The sequence below is a fragment of the Hoplias malabaricus genome, chromosome 10 (genome assembly GCF_029633855.1).
Source record: "Hoplias malabaricus isolate fHopMal1 chromosome 10, fHopMal1.hap1, whole genome shotgun sequence".
Lineage (NCBI taxonomy): Eukaryota > Metazoa > Chordata > Actinopteri > Characiformes > Erythrinidae > Hoplias > Hoplias malabaricus.
Window position 1 is genome coordinate 8,249,192 of NC_089809.1, and position 26,950 is coordinate 8,276,141.

The window sequence follows — 26,950 nt, forward strand, 5'->3', positions numbered from 1 at the left end:
TTGGCTGTTGGACAAGTTATAAACACAGAACTAATAAGACATACCCATAGAATCCTTAAAAATCATTCATTCATTACCTGTAAGCACTTATCCAGTACAGGGTTGCGGTGGGTCCAGAGCCTACTTGGAATCACTTGGCGCAAGGCGGGTGGTAGGTGGTAGGTTAATCCTTAAAATGAAGCTGTCAGAAGTGCTGAACTGAGGAAAATTCGATTAAAAAACAAAACAAAACAAAACAAAGTAAATACCATATGGTAGACTAATTCAGAATTTAAAAATTCTTCTTATTTGTACATTTATAATTACTAATGCCATTTATTGTCACTGTTTAAGAACAATAATTGCTCACCATAAGATTTACAAATTTTTACTGGTTCCAGACTCAGTTTTTGGTTCTCAATTGCTTTTTGTGCTCTTATTTTGATAACTTTAAAGAGCTTTATGATATGATAGCCTTGACTGAAAAAAATTAAATGTTCAGCAAAGGACAGCAAAGGGACAAAGGGTTGTTGATACCAGAATTTTTCGGTGTCCTTAAAGCCATTTGTTCCTTATGTAAGATGATTTTGCAAAATATCCCTAATACATGTTCTGATTGACTTGTTAATGTATCCAAATTTTTTGGAGAAAATAAAGATACTCAATCAGTGTGTTTATTTATTTATTTATTTATTATTTAATGTATTTTGTTCTTCACAAAAGTATTTTATCTGGACTTTTATTATTTAGGAGTCATTTTACACTTGGTATAAATTTACCACACGGACTCCAAATATTAGAACAGAAGTGTTTACATGATGCCGGTTATGAGGCCATGGAAGAATTGTTTTTTATGTATTTTCACTCGTTATATTAAAGAGTTTAAATAACTTCTACTGTTGACTCATAAGGTGACAGAAAGTAGAGAAGCCACCGATATTCTGGAGAATTTGCAGCAGCCGGAAGCAAATATGCAGACAACACCGCCATCCACAGGCTACAACACGCTATTGTTGCTGTGAGACAGACACATTTACTACGAACCCGCCCAAAAGATTGTAAACACCCCTCGAGATTAGTGAAATTAACCAACACATGTATTCAATTACACACACAGATTGTAGGCCTGTAATATTCATTGAAAATCATTGCCAAAGCTTAAGTTCACCGTGTCCATTGTCAAGAATCTGCCGGACGGGTACAAACTCCAGTTATGTCCTCTGAGAGATGGAGCAACATATGATACTTTTGGAATAAATTGATTTACGTGACCGAGAATGAATCATCCACCATCCACTGTCGTTCATTCACCTGTAACCACTTCATCCAGTTGGTGTAACAGCTACTTATTCTTAATGGAAGGCATTACACTAGATATTGGAACATTGCTTTAAGGGTTTTATTGCATTTAGCCATAAAAACTTCGTGAGGTCAGGAAGTAATGTATTATTAGTTGTGAATCACAAACTCCACGGTATTGTGCATACATACATACAATCTATATCTAGACAAAAATGAGCACCTATATGGTGAGTAAAATAGACAGTGGGATCATTTTAATATATTTGTAAGGTGTAAATATAGAATGGAATTTAGGGAGCCAACCAGGAGCCTTGATTTTTAAACAAATATGAGGTTAACTGCTTAGGTACCAAACTTAGTCTCTCGTAATTAATAGTATAAAGTAATTCCATATTTAAAGTACTAGTTCTATTGTTGTCATATATATATGGCGTAGCAGGTAGTGTCGCAGTCACACTGCTTCAGGGACTTGGAGGTTGTTAGTTCAAATCCTTCTCCGGGTGACTGTCTGTGAGGAGTGTGGTGTGTTCTCCCTGTGTCTGCGTGGGTTTCCTCCAGGTGACTATCTGTGAGGAGTGTGGTGTGTTCTCCCTGTGTCTGCGTGGGTTTCCTCCAGGTGACTATCTGTGAGGAGTGTGGTGTGTTCTCCCTGTGTCTGCGTGGGTTTCCTCCGGGTGACTGTCTGTGAGGAGTGTGGTGTGTTCTCCCTGTGTCTGCGTGGGTTTCCTCCGGGTGACTGTCTGTGAGGAGTGTGGTGTGTTCTCCCTGTGTCTGCGTGGGTTTCCTCCGGGTGACTGTCTGTGAGGAGTGTGGTGTGTTCTCCCTGTGTCTGTATGGGTTTCCTCCAGGTGCTCCGGTTTCCCCACACACGATTGGCATCACAAAAAGTGTCCATAGGTGTGAGTGAAGGTGTGAATGTATGTCCCCCTGTGAAGGACTGGCACCCCCTTCAGGGTGTGTTCCCACCTTTCATGTCTGTGATGACTTATCCTACCCTGAATCACAGGGCGCAAGGCAGAACACACCCAGGATGGTGTGTTACATGACACACACTTACACCTATGGGCACATGAATAGTCAATTCACCTGCCAATGTATTTTCTGGACTGTGTGAGGGAACCATGGAGGAAAGCCATGCAGACACTGGGAGAACACATCAAATTTCTCACACGAGTTTGGGCTTGAACCCCCAACCTCAAGATTATGGAGCTGTGTGACAGTGACACTACGTGTTCCGTCACCTCATTGCCTACATGACATTAATTCCAGATATTTCTGTACAAATGTATTTGTAAATCCATCTGAAGATAAGGATTATACACCATTGTATTTCGATTTATTAAATAAATCCATGAATATAACTCTGTGTATTTGTCTTTATTGTCTACATTCCATTAATAAATAAATGGTTCCTCCTATCACACGTGTGCTCACGCCTATTTTTAAAAATAATTCCTAACTGAAATGAATCAACTCAGAACTGAATATTGTATGATGGCTTTGTAAAAGAATTGGAACAGACTCCAGGTCTTAAGCAGGTATTTATGTCTGATCAAATACATGTGAATATTAGGGATGTGACAATATAAATAACCATTTTAAATAAACATCAATGTACACGATTAAACAATCAGGGTATTTCCTCACAGAAAGTTATTAGAAGCAACTTTGGTTTAGCTAAATACGTCATGATTCTTTAAAAACAACAGTCAACAACAGTCACTGTGTACTGTCACCTGAAACAGGCAGGAAAACGATACACTGACATAAAGATACATTACCAAACTTCATTTTCATATTGTCACAGCCCCAATGAAGATCACAGTGAAGACCTTTTTGGCCAGTTTAGGCTCAGCCTGAAACCCTTGCAGTCTTGAGGGGGCCTTATGTGATCTCACAACAAGGACATTTGGAGACATCCATGAGAAATGTTCGGCTAAATACGGGGAGAAATAAAGGCTTAAGGCTGACAAAATGAGTGAAATTTCTGAACCAGTTCAACTTCTTGTGTTCTACAGCTCCTTTAAAGACCTCTGGTGGACATTTGGCACTAGGTGTGGTGACTTTAAGTGCAGCTGCTGCAGAGCATACCATTCATGGAAATTATACATTAGTTTGCATTAATTTCAAAGAGTGGCTCCAAACAAACTTTTGTTTTAAGATCACACCTGGCCCTGCAACACTACATATGAAGCAGAATAAATATAAGTGGGTTTTGCAAACGGACTGACACCAACATGGCTCTGATATTATTAATGCATCTCAAAAGAGTAATAACCTATGCAAAGGATGTTACTGAAATTCCACACACAACACATTAACATATCGTCGCTGTCATAACAAAAAAACACTTTAAATCAATTTTTTTAGGTTCAGATCTACTCACTAGATAGCGATAGTTCTGCCATCAGGCGACGCTACCAAACTCAGAGGGTGAAGGCTAAACTGAAATGCATCCATATTCACATTTGTTTGTTTATGTTCAGAAGTTTAACTTTGTCTGTATGTGTTTATTCACTGTATGAATTACCACAGAATCTAATTTGGTGCTTGAGTTCTTTAGTTTTTTGTAGTACTTAAGGTCTGTGATTACTTTCATTCAGTTAGCAGTCTCCTGAATTTCAAGTCAGTTCCATCTAAGTCAATATTACCCACTTACAGAGCAAGAATAGAGCAATATCCTCATCTCAGTTCATGCTTTTCAACGTTTGGCAATCTCTTCATTGTCCAAATGCCTCCAAAATGCAGCTTTTCTGCCAGGAGCAGAGAGAGAAAGCCTAGCATAACAGACCCAGACGATTTGTTTTTAACCATTCACTGACACTGGGGTTTATAAACACATTAGATCTGTTTCAAACATGGAAACAGACAGGAAAGCTAGCAAATGGGGAGGAAATATCATCAGAGTTTTATAAAAAATTCTTTTTTGGAAAATGCAAAGCATTTTTCACCTCGCCTAAAGTTACCATTCCAAAGATCCAGTTTTGTTATGACAGCGACAATAATGCTAACATCTCAAGACATGATCCAATGTCCTGTACTTACAATCAGTTTAACCTCAGGGAGACTTTCTGTTAAAAACACACACCGACAGGACTCTTGGGACTACGACAGGGATATAAAACTATTGGAGCCAAGTAGAGATCCAAACATGTTCAAGGCAATCAAACAGTCCTATAAAAAAAGCACATTAATCAGAAATAATTTCAACGTATTTACAAATTATTCACATATCTTTTAGGTACATAACAGGCTCAGTGTCAAAAGTGTCATAAATAATGAGAAATCCTTCATTCCTATAATTATTCAAATGAATTGTTTCCGTTTGTTTATATTATGTATATACCTAAAGCTGAATCCTGACGTTCATGCACCAAACCTGACGTACGCTGTTATTGTTATGCATCTGAAATCAAACAATTTCTCATTATTTAGCCTTCTAATAATTGACATACATAATAGTCATGCTGGAGTTTCTATGCACTGTTCCAGTATTAATGCAAATATAATGCAAACTTTATAATAAAACCTTTGTGGCATAAATTAAAAAATACAAGCATAAAAGATACTAATTGCAAATAAAAAATAAATAAAGACTCATTTAAAAGTGCTTTAAAGGTAATTAAACATCCTGAAGATTCCATCTCATTGTTTTTCAGTTACTGAAATTGGTAACAGTCGATTGGATGGTTACTCTTCTGGGCGGGGCTTGCTCTGTACTGCGATTGGCTATAAGCTCCTGCAGCTGCAGAGCCCCTCCCCCAATAAAACAGAACGCAGGGCAAACAGGGGCAGAGCAATCCACAGTTCTCTCCCACAACACCCGCAGCGAGTGTGCGTCATAGAAAGTGACCCGTCCCTTGTCACAGTCTAGGCACACCCCGAGGCGGGGTGGCAGGGGGGCAGTCAGTGGGGCAGATGGGGCATTTGAAACACTGGATTTGGGCAGCAGAATTTTGCCCATGCCCATGGTCAGGAAACAGAATGAAGGAGGACAGTCTTGAGCATCCTCAGCTCCGCTGTCATGGCCACTGTCTGGGTCATACCTACAGGGGAAAAAGAAAGAAGGCAGCAAAGTGTACATTTTAAATTTATGTCCCTTAAAAAACAGCTTACTTTTTACCTTCGGGTATTTGTCGAGTTATTCTTAGAAGCCTTACCGTGGACTGGCCATGTCTTGTGGTAAGTGAAACCACTCCTGTAATTTAGTCTCTAGACCAACACCAACCTGCTCAAACACACACAGGTCAGTATCACATCAACATCTCTCTAAATCGTAAAGCTTCTACAGTCCAAACCGCCACCCACTCACCTTCACCAGGTAGGAGCCAGGCTCCACTGAGCACGCCCAGTAGTGTCGGCCCTGAGTGACGGACACGTCTGCTACCAGGAGGTCAGAGGTCAGGTGGCAGGAAGTGAGGGCACGGTCAGCAGCCTGGAGAAGGGTCAATCCAGGCACGCTGCGGGCATACGTCTGACCTTTACCTAGAGCTATCCTCTCCGCGTGTAAACCCCAACGAGAGTCCAGACAAAATGACAAGACTGAGAGAGAGACAAACGAGAGACAGACAAACAGACAGAGAGAGAGAAAGAGGGAGAAAGCATGGGGGAACAGAGAACAAGAGGGTGACAGAAAGAGAAGGAGGAAGGAATCAGGGTGTTGGAGAACAAACACAAAGGAAGGGTACAGGAGAGGGAGTAGGAGTAGAAAAGGATAAAAAGGGAGGATAAAAGGAGGGACAAAAAAGAAAGGAAGAAAAACAGGGATAAAAAGTTTGGGAAAGGTCGAGGAGCAGAAGAGCAGGAGAGAGGAAAGCAGGAACATTAGGCAGGTTTCCATCTGAGCCATTTTATGCTAAACACTAAATATATTCCAACTGAAAATACTGGTTAGACTTATATAAGTTCTATACGTTTGCATGCGTTGTAGCCATGCTAATTGGCGACTACTAGCTTCTATAGGCTATTAGCCATACTGGTATGGCTTGTGTCATTGGTTAGTTTGCAAAATGATAACAATCAGACCAGTAATAACCAATGCTCTAGATATCTTTTATTTTTTAGTCCACCAGGTTCACCCCTTATTACATGCTGTAGTGTGAAGTCCAGTGCATGGCTAGTTCTTTTCAAACCACTCCTAACAAACTACAGCTCATCACACCTGGAGGAGAACACTACCTGCCAATTCTTTTACATCAGCTACCAGATGTCTATGTTAGCTAGCATCTTTCTTAGGGAGTGTGTGAACTACCTTACCCTCCCGGAGAGTGAGCCACCTCGGACTCCTGACCACGACCACCCGTATATATTTATATTTATTTATTTTTTTGGTCGCATTACCCTTTCCTATCACCTTCATAATATGCATAAAACGGATGGAAACCCAGCTATTTCACATATTTGAGGATTCCGATCATATTCCGGTTCAAACAGGAATACAAGTCTGAGCAAAGGTGGAGAATAACTGAGAGAAATAGAGGAAGGAGCATGAGGATAGAACATAAATAGCAGGACTGAGATGCAGGGCGAGTGTGTTGACATGAGGTAACAGGAGTGGGATGCTTGGTTCTGTTTTAATACATGAGAAACAGAAAGCAGGAAGAAAAGGAGTGTGGGAGCAGGAAAGAAAGTGGAATGGATGGGTGGAATAAAGAGGATGGATAAAAAAAAGTTGAAATATGGGGAAAAAGTGCAGAGATGGATAGAAAAAAACTGAATTTAAAAATGAAAAAATATGGCAGTGAGTGTATATGCAGTCTATAGTTTAAGAAACAGGATGCTTTTTTTACAACCCACATTACGTTAAAATCAGTTTCAGAATTTTCTATTTTTCTTAGAAACAAATATTTAGACAAAAGCCTACAGCATATAATCAGTCCTTATTCATCAAAATGGCTTCTGGGCAAAACTAAAAATAAACGCAAGCAAAATTCACAAACTGTTTTTTAATGATCAGTTTTATTTTTTATGTATTCACTTAAAATCATGGTTCTTTAAGGGTTCTTCAGTAAAGAAAATGGTTCTTTATAGAACTGTGAACACTCTTTTGCATAATTAAATATTTATTTGCATCATGAAGAGGTTCTTTAGATTGATGACAAATATGCTATAGACAGTTAAATATAGCACTTTTCAGAAAAGGGTTCTATACGGCACCAAAAACGGTTCTGTGCCACATACAACACTTCTCTAAAAGATGCTAATTGATGCAAAGAACAATTTAATCAGGCAAAAGTTTCTTTGAGTGTTCAGGGTTCTATAAAGAACTTTTTCTTTACTAAAGAACCCTTGAAGAACAATCCTTTTTAAGTGTGTATATTTGAACTGATGTTTAAGTCAATACTAGATCAAACTTTAATTTTTGACTAGTCCTTTACAAACACAGATCAGCCATAACTTTACTACCACCTCCTGGTTTCAGTTTGTCCAGGTTCAGTTTGTAGTTCTACAATTACAGACAGTCGTCCATGTGTTGCTCTGCATACTTTGTTTACCCCCTTTCACACTGCTCTTCAATGGCCAGGGCCCCCACAGAGTCACAGTAGAGAAGATATTATTTGGGTGGTGGATCATTCTCAGTGTTGCAGTGACACTCACGTTGTGGTATTGTGTAGTGTGTGTTGCGTTGGTAAAAGTGGATCAGACATGAGAGAAATAGTCCACCAAACAAAACCATCCATAACCCAAAGAATACCTGCTCTGTGGCGGTTCTGTGGGGGTCTTGAATTGAAGAACAAGAGGCTTAACAATAGATGGACTACAGTTCATATATACAGTCATTTAATAATGAGTGTAATTAGCTAGTAGTAGTTTTATAAATGATATGAGTGTATATGTGTATAAACATATATGTGTGTGTGTGTGTATTTGTATTACCTGGTGCAGGTGGTGTGTGTAGATACACCTCCTCACTGTATTCCCCGTACCCGGCCTTGTTACAGCCTCTCACCCTCAGCACATAAACACTGTCCATCTCCAGTCTGTCAATCACAGCACTGGTCCCGCCCACCTCCTCCAATCGCAGCCATGGGCTGTTGCCGCCTCCTGTGCCTTCTGACTTGACTCCACCCCACAGTGCCCCAGCCCCACCTACTTTCCTCTGATATTCTACTGAGTAATGCCAAGCAGGGGCAGAGTCCTGAGGGAGGCGCCAGCACAAATACAGTTGGTCATAGGCCAAAGTTTTTTGAGTGTCGATTACAGGAGCCAATGGTGCTGCAAGACAGAAAGACGGGCTCACTTAGAGCAGGCAGTCATAGGTGATTTTACTATGCATTAGATATCACTTATAATTAGTGAATTCAACGAGGTTAAGATGTGTCCACTGAGGACATAGATGGTTAACTGTGAACAAAAAGGGTCAAACTCCCTATTAATTCCCTTCATTTTAGTAGAAATGTTGGTTGAACAAGTGTCTGCAAACTTTATGGTGTATGGTTCAGCCACAAATTGTTTTTAAAAAGTCAAAATGTTTGTTTCAGAACTATTTTAAGGCAACACTGTAAACAATAATGACTCTGCAGAATGAAGGGTGTCACATAAAACTACTCTGAATATTTCCATCTTTACCTTAAAATTACAGCTTTAAAATCATTGTAATGCTTCACTGACCTGTAATAGGGAAAATAGAGCCTCCGTCTTTGCTACTCTGGGCTCAACAACGCAGAAACTATAAACTGCACTATGCAACTTTTGAAGGAGGGCGGGAAACCACACCCTGACTCCACCTACTGCTCTTGATACAGTGCTGTAAAAGTGAATTACACTCTACAACTGTAGGGAGGGCCAGGAGCAAAAATACTAAACCTTAACTGATCTTAGTGTTCCTTTAACTAGTTCCTTTTACGTGGAACGTTCCTTTAAAGGCCCCATTCACAGGAAAACTGTGTTTTTAGCTCATTGAGGTTTTTGAAAACACTCTCCAAGGTGGAGATTTTTGAAAACTTTGTTGCATTGGTGTCAACCTTATGGCCAAAACATAGCTTTTAAGTGAAACGTTGTCATAAAGCGTGCTTGTTTCTGGCTGAAATGCAAATTCCTCATTCCCTATATTGTGTATAACTTAAAATATATAACTACAATATATACATACAAAAAGCACTAGATTTCAGATTCCCACATGTGAATAAATATAATTCATCATTTAGATGTATGTAATGCACTAAGGGTAGTGCATTACATACATCTAACTAGCAGGTAGTGTCGCAGTCACACAGCTCCAGGGGCCTGGAGGTTGTGGGTTTGATTCCCGCTCCGGGTGACTGTCTGTGAGGAGTTGGTGTGTTCTCCCTGTGTCGTGTGGCTTTCCTCCGGGTGCTCCGGTTTTCTCCCACAGTCCAAAAACACACGTTGGTAGGTGGATTGGCGACTCTAAAGTGTCCGTAGGTGTGAGTGTGTGTGTTGCCCTGTGAAGGACTGGCACCCCCTCCAGGGTGTATTCCTGCCTTGCGCCCAATGATTCCAGGTAGGCTCTGGACTCACCGCGACCCTGAACTGGATAAGGGTTACAGACAGTAAATGAATGAATAATGCACTACATATTCGGGTCTAGATCCAGTAATTTCATTAGTTGCATAGTGCACTACAGAGAGTATGGAGTGGTTTGGGATGTTTTTCTCATGCTTTGCAGTTTGTTTTGAAGGCCCCTTACTGGACTGGCATGATAATGCTGCCGTTTTCATATTTGTAATGTGGTTAGTTTTGTGTTCTTTACTGTTTCTTGTTTGTGCTTCCTTGTCATGTGACTGTTTCCCCCTGTCTTGTGTCTGCTTCCTGATTGTTCCCTGGTCATGTGACACCCTTCCCTTGTGTTTCTAGTGTCATGTGTCTTAACTAGTGCCCAGGGGTTTCTTGTTGGTGTTGTCTTTATATAGTCCTTGTCAGTGTTTCCCGTTTGTGGTTTATTGTACGTATGTTTGGTTGATGTTCATGGTCCTTAGCCTTGTTCTGTGTTTAATGCTCTGTGTTTTGTCTTTCTCTATGTTTAACTTTGCTATTTGTTTTTACCCCTTTGTTCTGTTTAGTACTTGTCTAATGCTTAGTCGTGTTTGTTGTTCATAAGCTTTGTGTTTAGCTGAATTTAGCATTTAGCCTTGTTTAGTGCTTAGCCTTGTTTAGTGTTAGCTTGTTTCTGTCTTGTTATCTTTTGTTTATAGTTATTAAAGTCTCCTGCATATACCTCATCCCCTTGCTCTTTGGCCACTCCTACACACCCTGAATAATTACAATATTCATCTAGATAGGGATATTTTTCAGAAACAGGTGTGGTAAAATATGTCTGTATATAAAGTCTGTAGTGAATATGTTATAAATTGTAGGTTAATTTTTTAAAACCTTGTATGAAATCCATGCTACATAGCAGCTTGAGCTCTCTGGAGACTTCCATGTGGTAGTGTCGGAATGAAGGGTCGGCAGAGAGGGAGAAATGCTGAAGGTTGTCTATGGACTTGACAAGCCTGGGAAATAAAAACAAAAGTCACATTACAGTATAAGTTCAATTGTGGCCCTCAAAACTACTTCCCAAAGTGTTTGGAAAATCTAGAGCACTACATATATCAGGGAAGATCATATTCCCTCATAAAATATTCCTTATTGTGTATATGTCATTGAGCAGCTCCATATTCTTTCAGTTCCATAGAGTTAAACTGTATTCTCACCATCGAAGCATGGACAAAAACACTTGAGGATTTTCAGACCAGAAGCAAAGCTATTCATTTAAATGGGCACTGTTTTTGGTGCTTTCCTAGGACTTGCATGGTTGGTAGTGGTCCCTTTTTCTTTTACGTGCCTCATACAACTAACTCAGGGTCACAGATAACTCACTATTTGTTTCACTTATTTTCCCTGGACTTTTTCTGATTATGCAGAGGGTTTATCTAATATCTATTTTCCACAGAATTGTTTCCTGAAAAATGAATAACTTGAACTTCTGGAAATGACATAAATGTACTGCAGACATGTTGTTTTGAACAAATCTGTTTAGAGAGAGTAGTTATTGTATACACACACACAGAGGCACTCTGACCTGTTGTGAGTTATTCTGGCAGCCTGGACAAAGCAGGGTTGATCGGTTTCTTTGAGCAGCTCCTGTGTGTAAGTGAGGAGTCCAGCATTTTCCAGCAGGTTCTGTTTCTCTGAGAGCTGACTGTTCAAAGCTTCAGTTCTCTGAGCCCGAGCCCCCTCTATAATTTTAGCCAGACCCCCCTGCCTCTCAGCCAGGACGCCTCGCAGTTCACTCACACATTGATTGAGCTGCTCCTTAGACACTGCACTGTTCACCTACACAAATACACACAGTTTATATTATTTACATTCAGCTATGAAACTGAATTCATTCTGGGGTTGGCCTGATTAACCTTTTTACAGCTTGCAAATTTACATAGTGCAGTTTCTGCAGTGTCAAGCACAGAGTAGCAAAGACAGAAGTGGGTTTTCCATGTACTGAGTTTTTGCAAATTCTGAAAATATAACTAGAAAAGAAAAAGCACCCAAATATTACAAAAAGCTTTTTTACACTTGGAAAAATTCATTCATTATCTGTAAACGCTTATCCAGTTCAGGGTCGCGGTGGGTCCAGAGCCTACCTGGAATCATTGGGCACAAGGCAGGAACACACCCTAGAGAGGGCGCTAGTCCTTCACAGGGCAACACAGACACACACACATACGGACACTTTTGAGTCATCAATCCACCTAACAACGCATGTTTTTGGACAATGGGAGGAAACCAGAGCACCTGGAGGAAACCCACGCAGACACAGGGAGAACACACCACACTCCTCACAGACAGTCACCCGGAAGAAACCCACGCAGACACAGGGAGAATACACCACACTCCTCACAGACAGTCATCCGGAGGAAACCCACACAGACACAGAAAGAACACATCACACTCCACACAGACAGTCACCCGGAGGAAACCCACGCAGACACAGGAAGAACACACCACACTCCTCACAGATAGTCACCTGGAGCAGAACTGTCTGACTGCGACACCTACCTGCTGTGCCACCTTGCCGCCCTGAATCTGTAATGTTATGATTAAAATACTTCCTAGTGTGTCCTTTAAAATGAACAGAATTGGCTTCTCCTCATACAGTTCTTAGAGGTCTAATACATCTAATACATTTACCTCTGTCTGAGCGATGGCACTCTCTACTTGGGTGATTTGTGCCTGTACCATCTCCTGATTGGCCAAAACATAGTTCATCTCCTTGGTGATTTTATCCTGTGAAATCAAAACATGGGTTACTAGGCATGCTAAAATCTGCTAAGTTCATCTCATGTTAATTTGATGCTGTGCGCATGCAGATTCTTACGTCATGAAAAGTCTGAATGTATATTATGTGAAGAATTAGATAAAAATAAACAACTATGAACGTGAAAGTATGAATGTGTACCCTGATAAATTGGTTAGCTTTAAAAGCCAAGGAAACCAAGGCTGTCATGGACCATTCAAATCAATAAAGTTTTTATTCAACCAACTGTAATTAAATACTAATAAACTTTGTAAATGTACTGTTCACTCCCCAGTCCTTGATCGAAATGTACCCTTCACACTGAAGATATAAGGTGTTGTTCAGCTTAGACCGCTTTTTAAATGAGGCTCAATACAACGCAGCCAATCAAAACAGCTTGTATATACATATCCAACTTAAAAGCAGAGTAAAGCAGAACTAAAATGCCTATGTAATGGTAAGGGATGAAGAAAATATGGTCATGTAAAAATGAATAACAACAGAACATGCCAGAAGTGGACCTCAACGGACAAAATAAAACATACAAATTAAAAGTACAATTACTATTTATTTGCTGTGTGTAACAAATCAAAGCAAATGCACTTTGTGTAAAGGTTTTGTTATTTCTAATAATTTCTAATCATTTTTGTGCACTACATATTCAGAACATTGCAGTATTCACTACTATTTCCTGTAGAAGATGTTTTCACTTATGTTCCTTTTAAAAATAACCAGAACATGTTATTGGATATCTGCATGAGCTTAAAACACTTTGTGCTGGATTTTCTGCTGTGATTGATGTTAAAGGGTGAAAGGGTGAGGTTTAGGAAATTACCTTTAAGGTCTGGTAGGCCTGTGCAATGGGCATGACCTTGTGCCCACTGTGGACCCTCCGGAGTTTACAGAGGGCACACAACAGACGCTGACATGACCGGCAATAGAACTGCAGCCTCTCCTGCTCATGCTCAACACACACCAGGATCTGGAATGGAAGTGGTAGTTAGGCAAAAAAAAATCTTGGTGCTACAAATGTAAAATAATAATAATAATAATAATAATAATAATAATAATAATAATAAAAATAATAACAATGACTGTATTGTACGTATATGGAATGTATTCCAATAGCACAATGCTTTGATGCACCCCTGTACCCTATATATCCCACACATCTTTTATAAATAACCATATGTCCCCAATGCCTGGTCAGCAAAAGGCAGCATTCTGGATTGAAACCAAAGTTGTTGTGTTGTTACCTTGGGTCTGAAGCTATGTGTGGGCAGGATGTGTTCATGCTGGGCACGTGGTGTTCCCCACGGGTGGTAGAGCTTGAAACATTCGTTACAGAAGTTAGCCCTGCAGTCGGCACAGCCTTTAGTGGCCTCTAGGGTTTGAGGAGGTTTACAGAACTGACACATCACAGCCATGCTTCCCAGGCTGACCGTGTGTCTATACCTATTAAAAACACACACACACACACACACACACACACACACACATCATTTTTATCATTCACCATCCAGAATAATTAAAAACATTGGAATTAATGGGAGCATTGTGATGATATCTGTAATATTTATACTATTTATTTACTGTTTTATTTAAAATTTTAACAAATCATCACTGCATCACAGATTGTTTTTCAATTTTCAACATAATTTGAAAAGACGACCACCTGAAAACGTCTTTCTTTGAAAGAAGACCAAGAGAAATGCTCAAATATGACTTTGAATAAAATCTCTTCACATTAAAGGAACTCTACTTAATGTTTTTACCTAACAGAGCCTCTGTTTTTGCTTTTCTGGGCTCAGTACTGCAGAAAATACAAAATGTAACTTTTGGAGGAGGGTAGGAAACCACCACCTCCCCCCTCAATTCCTGTGTCTACTGATTTTAGAACAGTGCTGTAAAAATTAATTACACTTGGTCAAGCCCCAGGAGCAAAAAACACAAATCTTATTAGTGTTCCGTTAACTTTACCTGTATTTGTATCTATCTCCTGAAAATCCTAAATTTTGTTCCATGCACTGTATCAGTGCTAAGTGTATCAAATGCTGAAACACCACATCAGCAGACTGCTAAGAGCCCACCTCTCCAATCCAACACACCATCCATCTCTCTCTCTCTCTCTCTCTCTCTCTCTCTCTCTCTCTCTCTCTCTACCTACCTATCTATCTATCTATCTATCTTTCTGTCCCTCTGTGAGTGTCTCTCGCCCCCACCTTTCCTCCCACCCCCACTCTCTTTGCTGGTCTTTAATTAAGTGTGGGTCAGTGTTTGTGCTAGTTCCTCTGCAGTTGGTGTTTTCCAGGCCAGGACGAGACAGGCACATTCCTCAGTTTAAAGAATTAGGGTGGGAAGCTAAGTGGACACTTTCTTTTTGTTTGTTGCCAAGAAGAGCTAAGCAAAGCTTTTTTGTCGTCACTTGTTTCTTTCGTACTGAATCAGTTCTTTTTTTAATGCTACTGAAGCTTGACTGTAGCCTTCCTTTGCACTTCAGGCATGAGGAACTAGGACTCACTAACAAAAAGCCGTCTGATGAAATGGGGCAGGGGCTATAAATAACTGATCAACCTGTAAGATTATTGGTAAGCATATAGATTACATTCATTCTTAGGTATGTGATGGATACTGTTCTTTGAAATCACATGTAAAATATAGGGATAAGCTGGAAAAAACATCTAATGCACAGACTGAATATGTGTGAAATGCCATCGTTTAATGTCCATGCACTTGTAGTAAACAGTACACAAATTTATACAGTGCACTGGTTGAGATTTGTCGTAAAGCATGTCTGCTCCCCGTGTCTGCGTGGGTTTCCTCTGGGTGACTGTCTGTGAGGAGTGTGGTGTGTTCTCCCTGTGTCTGCGTGGGTTTTCTCCGGGTGACTGTCTGTGAGGAGTATGGTGTGTTCTCCCTGTGTCTGCGTGGGTTTCCTCCGGGTGACTGTCTGTGAGGAGTGTGGTGTGTTCTCCCTGTGTCTGGGTGGGTTTCCTCCGGGTGACTGTCTGTGAGGAGTGTGGTGTGTTCTCCCTGTGTCTGCGTGGGTTTCCTCTGGGTGACTGTCTGTAAGGAGTGTGGTGTGTTCTCCCTGTGTCTGCGTGGGTTTCCTCCGGGTGACTGTCTGTAAGGAGTGTGGTGTGTTCTCCCTGTGTCTGCGTGGGTTTCCTCCGGGTGACTGTCTGTAAGGAGTGTGGTGTGTTCTCCCTGTGTCTGCGTGGGTTTCCTCCGGGTGACTGTCTGTGAGGAGTGTGGTGTGTTCTCCCTGTGTCTGTGTGGGTTTCCTCCGGGTGACTGTCTGTAAGGAGTGTGGTGTGTTCTCCCTGTGAACATTCATCTAATCCCTATTAAGAAATTGGGAAGGACACCTGGGAAGGACTTTTACTTCTTGACCTGAATTTCCAGCCTCTGGTGCTGGAGGGCATTATGATGAATTGGTGGAGAGGGAGGGCCATCCTACCCACCCAGAGAGAGCACAGACGGTTGTGTTCTCTTGGAATCTTGTTCAGGTGTCTGTGCTATCACCAAGGATCAAACTCACAATCTCCCAATGACAGGGCCAATGATTAGACTTGATTTCTATAGTGTGTGTAACTTCATTAAACCCTAGTCCTATTAAGTTGGCTTTAGTTACATAAGCCTCATAGCTTCAGTGAAAAACTATGGAAGAAGCCTGAGAAACCAAACCTTAACTGGTTGAGTACATTTGGGATTTTCATTCAATTTTAATGTGCGTTTTTTTGTTTACCTCTCCACAATCCGCTCCAGCGTGAGATTTCTGAGGCAGTCCATCAGCCCTCGCTCTCCCAACTCCACGTCACAGCGACATGTCGGACATGGGAACATCATGGTCATAACGGTATTGTCCTTCCGTCTACGGCCCGGATACGTCCCACATACTGAAAGCAAGAAATTATGTTTTCTGCAGAAATATATAGTTATGACATAAATAAAGTAATTCAGTGTATTTTGGTGTGAAATATTTTATCAAAGAGAAAGCAACAGAGTCAGTATTGGCAATCAGACCTCTGGTTTCAAAGCATTTAAGGCCTCTAAAACCTATATAAAATGGTCATGATACACTGCCTGACACCTGCAGCATTATATTATGATAGTTCTTATAATGTGTATTACTTTATTCATAGTGGAGGAGTAAATTCAGTGTGCATCTCCAGTACTGTCAGTGTCTCTGCAGCAGCGCATTTAACATCAAACCACTCTGAAGGACTATAACACAACACCTGAAACTGGCAGAAAGTGAAAATGTCAAAAACAGCATAATATTTCACATTAAATGTGTGCAATTTCCTGTGTGTGTTCGTGTTTACTGACCATCAGCAATGCAAACGTATTATTTTGCATCACTTTATGCTTGAGAAGTTGAATTGAGGACAAGTGAGAGCATCAGAGAGAGGAAAATAAGAACAGAGAACAGACTCCAGAGGATCTGGGTGTGCTGACACATTCAGAATTAGCCCAGCTGCTGCCCCACACACACACACACACCTGCAGAATAAAGAGGCTGTGCATCTGTTTGTTGGAGCAGAACCCTAACCAAAGTGCACCAGCAGTGAGTGATGAAGTCGTAATTCTGTCATTTTACACTTCATTAAAGTCAGGAGTTCTGACTCATTGCATTGATGCCATTGAGCGAAAACACGAGGCTGATACAGCTGCTTTAAACACATCACTAAACTCGCCCTTCTGTAGCTACTGCATCCAGATACTGAATGGATCTGTATTTCCACCTCGTCCCTGTTGGAACAAAGCCTTCAATCTCTATTTTTCACCTAATGCAAACGCAACAGCTCCGCTTTACATTGTGTGACCGTTTCATTATAAATGAGAGCATAGAAAAGGGTTTAAAACTGCAATTCACTGCAAAAGGTAACTGGGGCTTGTAGGCCTGTACTGACTACAGTGTGTTTGACTCCTTAAAGCAATCTCACATTGGAGCTGCACACTGGTTATGGCACAAATTTCAAAGCTGACTGTCCTCAATCTTCTCATGATTAAAAATAACAACTTAAACCAGAGAGGCAGAAACAAAGGAGGCTTCACGCCAGACACTGAATGTAGTCAAGCAGGCCACACTGTGTCTAGATCAAACACACATCCCCAGAGTACACAACTACAGAGTACCCTACAGATCTGGTGTGTTCCCGACTACCTCAGGATTACAACAACTAGGACACTATATTTTTTGTACAAGCACCTTACAAGTGGGATTTAAACATTTAAGCTAACAGCATACTTCCAAACACCAAAGAAATTAATGAAATCAAACAGCTGTTTACATAGTTATGTACATGTACTTTCATGTATTCCACTAATGTTATGCCTCCGGAGCGCTCAACACCGTGGTGGATTTGTCACGTCTGTGAATAGACTGTTTATGTGGTAGGGGAGAAAGGATTGGACCAATCACACCCAGGGGGAGATTTCAAACTGCATTAATGAGGCGATGTGTTCAGCAAGACCTGCACACTTGGAAACGCACTAAAATTAAAATTAAAATCAAAATAGTCTGTTTTATGTTATTAGTCAATGTCTCCGGTGACAGCAATCATAATCAATTTGGATAACAGGGTTTGAACAGGTATTTTATAATAAAATAAAAATAATAAAATCAGTATAATAAAACTAAACCTAAAATATATATGTGAAGTATCAGCTCACATATTTTGTACTCCTTAAAATTGGCATTGATGGAGCTCCAGAGTGGCACAGCAGTCTAAACAGTGGCACTATTATTGGGCTGTTTTCAACACCAGACATTCTACACTATGGGTCCAAGGGAATTCCTCAGAGAATTCACCTTATTTGCAGAGAAACAACTGTGCCTACCCATTGTGCCAAAGCTCATCCAAAGGTAATGTATCTGTCGAGCCATACAACTTCAAATACTTGGATTGATATCACTTACACTTACAATTTTTATTTTTTTCATACATGGGTGGGTGGTTTTTTGTGCTGGCTGTGGTTCTGGTTGTATGGGGTGGGGCTTAGGTTGTATTAAGCAGAGTTTTGGATGTTGTGTGCAGATTAGTGGGTGAATGTTGCTTGTGTAGACATGAGCTATCAGTTTTAAATGCATCTATCCAGATCTAAGCCACATGAAAAACTAGATGAACTGGGGACATAGTATATGCTAAGGATAAATTCATACACACCTGTCCTGAGCACTCTGTCAAGGCGGTCAGTTTTGGGCGGGGGTCTGCGTGCCTGCCGTGGTGAACGGGTGTTGGGGCTGGAGGTAGGTGTGTTGGGCTCTGGAGGGAGTTCAGGAGGAGGATAGCCCCTCTGGACCAATACCTCAGCTGCACATAGCACACAAACACTGTGCAAACAAGGCAGGACAATGGGCTGCTTCACCATCTCCTCACACACCGGACAGCGCAACTCACGCTCCATACTCTTCATATTAGACTAGAGAGAGAGAGAGAAAGAGAGAGAGAGAAAGAGAGAGAGAGAGAGAGATCAGAGAGTTGACTTAGTGAATAATTCAGGGCTAAAATAACAAAAAGCAAAAAGTATGCAGGACAGACCTGACATAATCACATTGAAAAAAAAGAAAAATATGAATTTTAAGTAAACATCTGTAGTGTACTTTTTTTTTAAAAATGCCATTATCTACAAAAATACAGTATTACATCATACCTTATTTATCTTGTGCATTTAACCTAGACCCCTCCCAGTGAAGATCACTTTTTGAACCTTGCTAATATGTGGTGTTTATTTTTCTAAACTATATCATGAATGAAATAAACAGTCAGCACCATGTCCGAGCATTTCGCTTTCCAACTGTGTTCCAAAGGCAGGTCCAAAGTGGTGGATTCTGACAGCAAGGCCTTCTCTCAAACATCAAGGACAACACTACTGTAAACTGGATTTGAGTTTGATTTTTTTCCTCAAAATGACAAAAAACACTGCCCCTATTTTTGATCAGTTTATTTTATTATTTTATTAATCACTTATTCCTATTCCTGTTAATTCACAAACGTGATTGAGGATGAAAGATAGATCTCAGGCGACAGAAAAAAAATGTAGTGATGAAACCTACCACAACATAACAAGAATGTACTTAATTCCAAAAATGATTCATCATCCACACTACGCTAAGAACCGACTCAAAATAAATCAAATTATTTTAACATATAGGCAAGGTCCGTGTTTAAATATTCTACCAAAACTGGGACACTGATTATACACTATATGTACACGTTTTCACAGCGTGAACATAAAAAAAAAATTAACGTCTTATATCATGCTTTAAAAAATATAGATTATGTGAGTCGGTTAAATCGGACGTCTCTTTCAAAAGAGTCGGTTCGATTCATTCAATCGAGCTTCTCGTCGCGCACGCTGCGTCGTTATGGCAACAAGCTTCCAGCACACAAGCATGAGAACGGCCTTTTGTTTTTAATCGGTATTTTAAAGAATATTTTCGTTTTTTCTTGTTCTTTTTCCATTTTAACCATCTAATATGTGTCTTCGTATTACATACTACAGTCATTCCTTATATACTATGCGCAAATCACCGTTTTAAAACGTCAATTTAAGATCAAAATACACAGGAGTATCCCACAGACGCTAATGCGAAGGTATTTTTGTGCCTAAGAGCGGAAGCCATGACCACATGACGTCACAATGAAGCAACAGCCTTATTAGAACAGCAAGTGATAATAATATCCTTATATCGTTGGTGTGTGTTTTTTATATGCCAGGAAATGTTTTATCTTCATCAGTAAAATAAGCAAACATTGCCATGGCTGAACATTTTCACTTTGAAACTTCAGTACCCCAAAAACATTATTTAACGGGTGGATTCAGTGTGCCAGATTTTCTTATGTCACAAACCCAACGAACCCATCAGCTGCACGGGCTGCAGGCAAGCAGCAGAGACGAGGACTAATTACATATACATAAATTCATGGAAAGTAGGTGTCAAATAAAACCTAGGGGACTGTTTTCTTTATAACATTTAACAGGCAAATCAACCAATGCATCAGCAAATGGCCTAAAGTGGATTATCACGACAATATGACTAGAAATAATAGAAATAAATGAGATGTAGTCTCTGGTTTTACAGCGTACTTCTGTTCTCACAGTTCTGTACAGAGAATTAACAACTTTCAAATAGCTGCAATGGCCTAAACAGCAACAGTAATTGGGCGTTTTGGAATGGCTGCTATTTCTGTTCCTCAGAACCTAAGTGGGTTAGGAAATAAATCCGAAGTGACCCAGAGACATTCGAAAAAAAAATGATTTCATCATCACGAGCCAGATGATAGGAATAATACTCACACTGATGCGCACGAGTGCATCCATGATGGATGTAAACGTTTGTAACTCCGCGTCCGTCATGGCTGGAACTGAGAGAGGAAAGCAATTGAGAATGAAAATAAAAGGTTATTCTTCGTCCAGGTTCATCAAAACGTGGAAGACAGACTCGTCGGTGGCGAATAAAATCACTCAGCCTGGAGGGCTGGCCTCAGTAGCAGCAGCTGGAATTAAACTGTTGGCCAATACATCGAAGAAAATAAAGCTCCAGCTTAAACCCGTTCATTTTTCTGAGTGTTTTAAGAAGCTGGTTGTTCTGGTAAAACGCTTCAGTAGCAGATGACTCGTGTCTTCCACGGTGATGGAGCCTGATGAAACGAATAGCGCATGCGTAGTGGGTTACTGTAGCTATAACGGTATTACTACAAGCGGTGGGTTACAAGCTGTGTACATTTTGAAAAAAAAAAAACAACTTTACAGACTTTAGAGGAATTCACATGAGCTCAGAAACGGCTCTATGTTTAATGTATGAAACAATCTTTAAAAAAAAAAAAACATTTCGAATATCATATGTAATACGCAGACGTTACACATCAAAGGGAAATCTCAGTTTATATAAATAATTGCAATACACAATGTGTCCACCAGAGGGTTTAGGGAGAGAGTTTATTTATTTATTTATTTATTTTTGCATTTCTCAGTAAATACTGTCCACAAGTTTGTGGACAGGTGTTCGTCCAACGGTTCTTCTGGAATAAAAGTTTATTGAATCAGATAAAGTTAATTCTATGATGTAGCACTACGTTTAAAGTACGACTGCATTCAGCCAGATCAAAAAAATACACATAATGCGATAGCTGGACAAAACTGCAGGACATTAAACAAATGGTCAAGGCCTTCCATGTTTTATTTTATTTATGTTCCTGAGTTACTGGGATAACAGTATCCTCCATAATGTACAAGATCAATCAAGGACTACAGAAAACAGTTGTCCATTTTTCCAGCTCCTCATCTCTATCTCTTTCTCAGGGGTTAAAACTCAACTCCATTTGTCAAATTGACATATAACCTGTAGGTTCAAATCAGAAATGCTCAGCCACTGGCGCTGATAGCTTATTTTACTCATCATATATGTAACATACAAAAACAAACAAACAAAAACTTGAATGAACACTTAAAAAAAAGCCAAACACTTGGGTCCAATGATATCGTTATTGGGGTCCTTAGCCCTAACCCAGATGATATTAGTTTTTCTCAATTGCCAAGACACATTTCCTGAAACCATGCATCCATTTCTCCAAACTCTAAACACACAAAACACAATTTACACACTAAATTCACAAAACCTCTGACTCTTCCTCCAGAACCAAACTATTGCCTCAAAACAGTCCAAGCAGTGCTCAAAACCAAACAATGTTGTCAAATCAGGCCTCGAGTCAATCAAAATGAAAAACAGCACTGAACAGTCATTACACACAACACTGGGAGAAGGAAAACACAATGATCAGATCATGAAGCTGTAGAAATAATCTTTATTGTCCACAAAGGAAAATGCAGTTTCAAAACAATACTCTTGTTTAACAAAAATAAGTAATTATGTAGTGTGTAAAAAAATTATATATATATATACAAAGAAATACTTTATAACAGAAGTGCATACAGTACAGTATCTACTCTAGTACGTTGATGTGCTGGGTCAGGCCACAGGACTTCATCTACATCAAAGGCCACATTCTCCCTGGGCAGACAGCATGGGAAATAACTCATAATATGCTGGGTCCATGCTTGGCATGCATCCACCCCTATGTCATTACAGGCCAGTTCCATGGCCTGCAAGAGATTTTGCTGCAAGAGTGTTCATTCATTCATTCATTATCTGTAACTGCTTATCCAATTCAGGGTCGCAGTGGGTCCAGAGCCTACCTGGAATCATTGGGCGCAAGGCGGGAATAGACCCTGGAGGGGGCGCCAGTCCTTCAGAGGGCAACACACACACACGGACACTTTTGAGTCGCCAATCCACCTACCAACGTGTGTTTTTGGACTGTGGGAGGAAACCGGAGCACCCGGAGGAAACCCACACGGACACGGGGAGAACACACCAACTCCTCACATACAGCCCCTTGGAGGAAACCCACACGGACACAGAGAGAACACACCACACTCCTCACAGACAGTCACCCGGAGCGGGAATCAAAACCACAACCTCCAGGCCCATGGAGCTGTGTGACTGCAACACTACCTGCTGCGCCACCGTGCCGCCCTAACAAAAAACAATTAAGTAAATTAAAAATGTCCATTTTTAGTGTTGTCACTGAACAACGTATAATAATAATAAATAAAAATAAAAATAGAAGTGGTCAGAAAACCTGATGTGAATTTCATGTGCTGTGTGAATGCGAATTTTAAAACGTTTTATGACCTGAGCCTAACAAGGACCAAACCCACAAATCTTTTAATATTAACTTACATTTATAAGAAATTTGACTAGAAATCACAAAATAATTGCTGTTACTGTACGACAGAACAAAACCATTGAGCAAAAATGTAAAAAAGGGAATGTAATAAATACAAAAATGCAGTGCAAGTAATAACAGCACAAATTTTTAATAAATAAATATATATATAATACATAATTCTGTATCCCCACCAGACATGAACATATGAAGCCTTCATATTGAGACATTAAAACCCAACAGTATGAAAGGGAAATTTCATCCAGCATACGACCTCAGGAATATTCTCACAGTTGAATTTTAATCACATTGCAAAGGAGAACAAACAATTTCTATTCATGCTGATAGACACTTTTTATTAAAATAACTGTTGTTCATATTGCTTAAACTGTAAACATTATACGTTTGCTGACGTTAGGTTTCATTTAAAAAAAAATTATATATATATAATTTTTTTTTCCCTTTATATGATACCTAAACTTGTGCTACCGTATACAACAACCCTATGGAAAAAGCTTTAAAGGAACGCTACGGAATATTTTTACCATAAAATTCTAGCATCAGAATCATGTTCCACTGTGCTGTACTTGTGTTCCTTTAAAGAATTGTTGCTAAACCAGGAACCAATAATTACAATTAATTTAAACAGGCTACAAAATGAAGTGAGGTTAACGTGATTGTAAATGTATAACACCTCCTTTTCCAAAAGTCACCATTTGGTTTAAATATTTGGCTCTGACGTTTTCTGAGTGTCAGGTGCTTAGAGAAATGAATGCAACACATAAATGCAAGAAGAGAAAATCGCTAACACACACACACACACACACACAAACATATTAAATTAAAATGAGAAACATGATGAACACTTAGTTAGCAACTTAACTCACAATAAGTCACAATAAGTCACAATAAATTATACAGTACTCTTGTCCAGTGCCTGTAACTGCTTCACTGTTTAAGGCCTGTAACACTGGCAGCATTTAAGGCGGAACTAAAACGTCAAAGAACTTAATGTACTTAAAACTTGGGAATAATCATGCCATTTTGGTGGAATGAAATAGTAAGCAACCTTTAGACTACTGGTGTAGTTTAAATGAGTACTAGACAATATAAAAACATCAAAAGTTTGGTTCCGTATCGGTGCTGTAATTAACACTGCAAAACTTTTAAGGTCGTGGAGAACATGAAGCTCACAAATATAGGCATCAACACACCGCTATGCAACTGGATATTGGACTTTCTCTCCGATAGACCCCAGACAGTAAGAGTGGGAAAGAATACCTCTCAAAGTACCAGCACGAACACTGGGGTTCCTCAGGGCTGTGTTTTGAGTCCCCTGTTGTTTACACTGAAGACTCACGACTGTTGCTCAAAGTACGGTTCTAACCATATCATCAAGTTAACAACAATGATGAGGTGGCCTATAGACATGAAGTGAACCAACTGGTGGACTGGTGTGACAACAACAACCTGTTACTGAATGTCAACAAAACAAAATAAATCACAGTTGACTTCAGGAGAAAACACACGGCCCACACTCCACTCGTAATCCGCGGCAGTACGGTGGAATCTGTTAAAAGCACTAAGTTTCTGGGGGTTCATATTACAGACAGCCTTGGTTGGACAAAACCAGTTCACCAGTGTTAAATTAACACTCTCAGGGGAATTTGGTGTGTATGAGTGAGGTAAGACTGACTACTCAGAATGAAGTGGTTATAATAAAGAAATGAACGAATGAAAACAATTCCTTTTTTAAGCCTCGTAATTTGGAGCACCAGGAAGAGCCATTTCAATCATTCATTTGGGCCTCGTGTAGCTATTTCTGCAACAGGCATCTCTCAGCTACCACAAATACCTGCAGATATGAAAACATTTCATATTATATTCACCCACAGAACAACAGCCACACTAGAAATAAAAATGCACCCTAACAATGGACCCTGACATTGTTTTTTATTATTAAGGGCATTCATGTTATTATTTTAAAGTGACATGGTGGCACAGCAGGAAGTGTCGCAGTCACAGAGCTCCAGGGACCTGTGAGGAGTGTGGTGTGTTCTCCCTGTGTCTGCGTGGGCTTCCTCCAGGTGATTGTCTGTGAGGAGTGTGGTGTGTTCTCCCTGTGTCTGCGTGGGTTTCCTCCAGGTGATTGTCTGTGAGGAGTGTGGTGTGTTCTCCCTGTGTCTCCGTGGGTTTCCTCCGGGTGAATGTCTGCGAGGAGTGTGGTGTGTTCTCCCTGTGTCTGCGTGGGTTTCCTCCGGTGACTGTCGGTGAGGAGTGTGGTGTGTTCTCCCTGTGTCTGCGTGGGTTTCCTCCGGTGACTGTCTGTGAGGAGTGTGGTGTGTTCTCCCTGTGTCTGCGTGGGTTTCCTCCGGGTGACTGTCTGTGAGGAGTGTGGTGTGTTCTCCCTGTGTCTGTGTGGGTTTCCTCCGGGTGACTGTCTGTGAGGAGTGTGGTGTGTTCTCCCTGTGTCTGTGTGGGTTTCCTCCGGGTGACTGTCTGTGAGGAGTGTGGTGTGTTCTCCCTGTGTCTGCGTGGGTTTCCTCCGGGTGATTGTCTGTGAGGAGTGTGGTGTGTTCTCCCTGTGTCTCCGTGGGTTTCCTCCAGGTGACTGTCTGTGAGGAGTGTGGTGTGTTCTCCCTGTGTCTCCGTGGGTTTCCTCCAGGTGACTGTCTGTGAGGAGTGTGGTGTGTTCTCCCTGTGTCTGCGTGGGTTTCCTCCAGGTGCTCCGGGTTCCTCCCAGGCTCCAAAAACACACAGTGAATTGGTGATTCAAAAGTGTCCATAGGTGTAAGTGTGTAATTGAAAGTGTGAGTGTCTGTCGCCCTGGTGAAGGAATGGTGCTCCCTCCAGGGTGTGTTCCTGCCATGAACAGGATAAGTGGTTACAGACAATGAATGAATGTCATTATTTTGAGAAAGGTCTGTGTAATCTGATTAATCTCAAACAATGAGAAAATGTCCTTTTTAAAAATACAAAATATATATCTATATATAAATTGAGTTAGGCTCTTACTTCTTCAGTTTCTCTCTCTTATACACAGCTGTGCAGAGAGCACCGAGGATAAAGAGAATCACAGCAGCAATTCCTACAATAGAACCATGATCTAAAGCAGCTGGCGTGGTATGTTCTGTGGGAAAAGACAAAACACACATTTATTTGGTTTGACTGACTTCACTTGAGGACCTTGTTGTCATTGCCATCCCACTGGTCTGCTTGTGCTGTCACAGATCCAGCCCTGGACTTTATGGAACTCCACACTCTGACACTTGAGACTCCCCTGGGGAGAAACAAATTCAAACTCCAGTTTAGTGGCGGGGCCTACCCTCGGTTGAAGTTGCCTCTCACCAGGGGAATCCCAGGTTTCCTTTTTTTAAGAATCCCTAGGAGTTAGGTGTGGGGTGAAGGGGCTGAATTTGTGGTAGCTTTCCCTGACAAGTGTAACGTCAAATAAAGAAACACACTTCTCTCAGAGTCCTAAATCTCTGCCTGCTCCCTACATAGTGTACACTCCTTTAAATCTGGACAAAATCATGCAGTTTATGGCTAAATAAAAATTGTCTCATATTAGTCAGTCATTAACACCCTGCTTTTATAGTTACATCAACAACATGGTGCACTACAGGGGGAATAATGCGCCTTTTGGGATTCAACTCAAGTGTGAGATGAGAGCTTTCTCCTTGTGGATTAAACT

At 40.5% G+C, this 26,950-nt stretch overlaps 1 protein-coding gene across 2 annotated transcripts; it reads right to left on the reverse strand.

Annotated features, from left to right (window-relative positions):
* Positions 1 to 2,027: 2,027 nt before the first annotated feature.
* On the reverse strand, positions 2,028 to 21,114 carry trim46a (tripartite motif containing 46a). Of its 2 annotated transcripts, XM_066682997.1 has the most exons (12): positions 20,825 to 21,114; positions 18,691 to 18,946; positions 16,266 to 16,416; positions 13,774 to 13,972; positions 13,353 to 13,499; positions 12,412 to 12,507; positions 11,306 to 11,559; positions 10,615 to 10,736; positions 8,158 to 8,496; positions 5,594 to 5,823; positions 5,442 to 5,509; positions 2,028 to 5,327 (listed from the first exon to the last, which is right to left on the reverse strand). In XM_066682997.1, exons 1-12 carry the CDS (start codon positions 20,882 to 20,884, stop codon positions 4,937 to 4,939), a joined length of 2,313 nt encoding a protein of 770 aa, XP_066539094.1. In that variant the 5' UTR covers positions 20,885 to 21,114; the 3' UTR covers positions 2,028 to 4,936. The 2 variants fall into 2 exon arrangements, with proteins under 2 accessions (XP_066539094.1, XP_066539095.1); XM_066682998.1 differs by lacking the exons at positions 2,028 to 5,327; positions 5,442 to 5,509; positions 5,594 to 5,823 and adding an exon at positions 6,237 to 6,849.
* Between the last annotated feature and the right edge of the window lie 5,836 nt (positions 21,115 to 26,950).

Bases quoted from the DNA above. Each gene is read 5' to 3' on its own strand.
- trim46a (XM_066682997.1), bottom strand. From the start codon at position 20,884: ATGACGGACGCGGAGTTACAAACGTTTACATCCATCATGGATGCACTC. The intron at 16,417-18,690 runs GTGTGTATGAAT...TCTTGCTTTCAG, and splicing joins TGACAGAGTGCTCAGGACAG to TATGTGGGACGTATCCGGGC. The intron at 5,510-5,593 runs GTGAGTGGGTGG...GTGTTTGAGCAG, and splicing joins CTGGCTCCTACCTGGTGAAG to GTTGGTGTTGGTCTAGAGAC.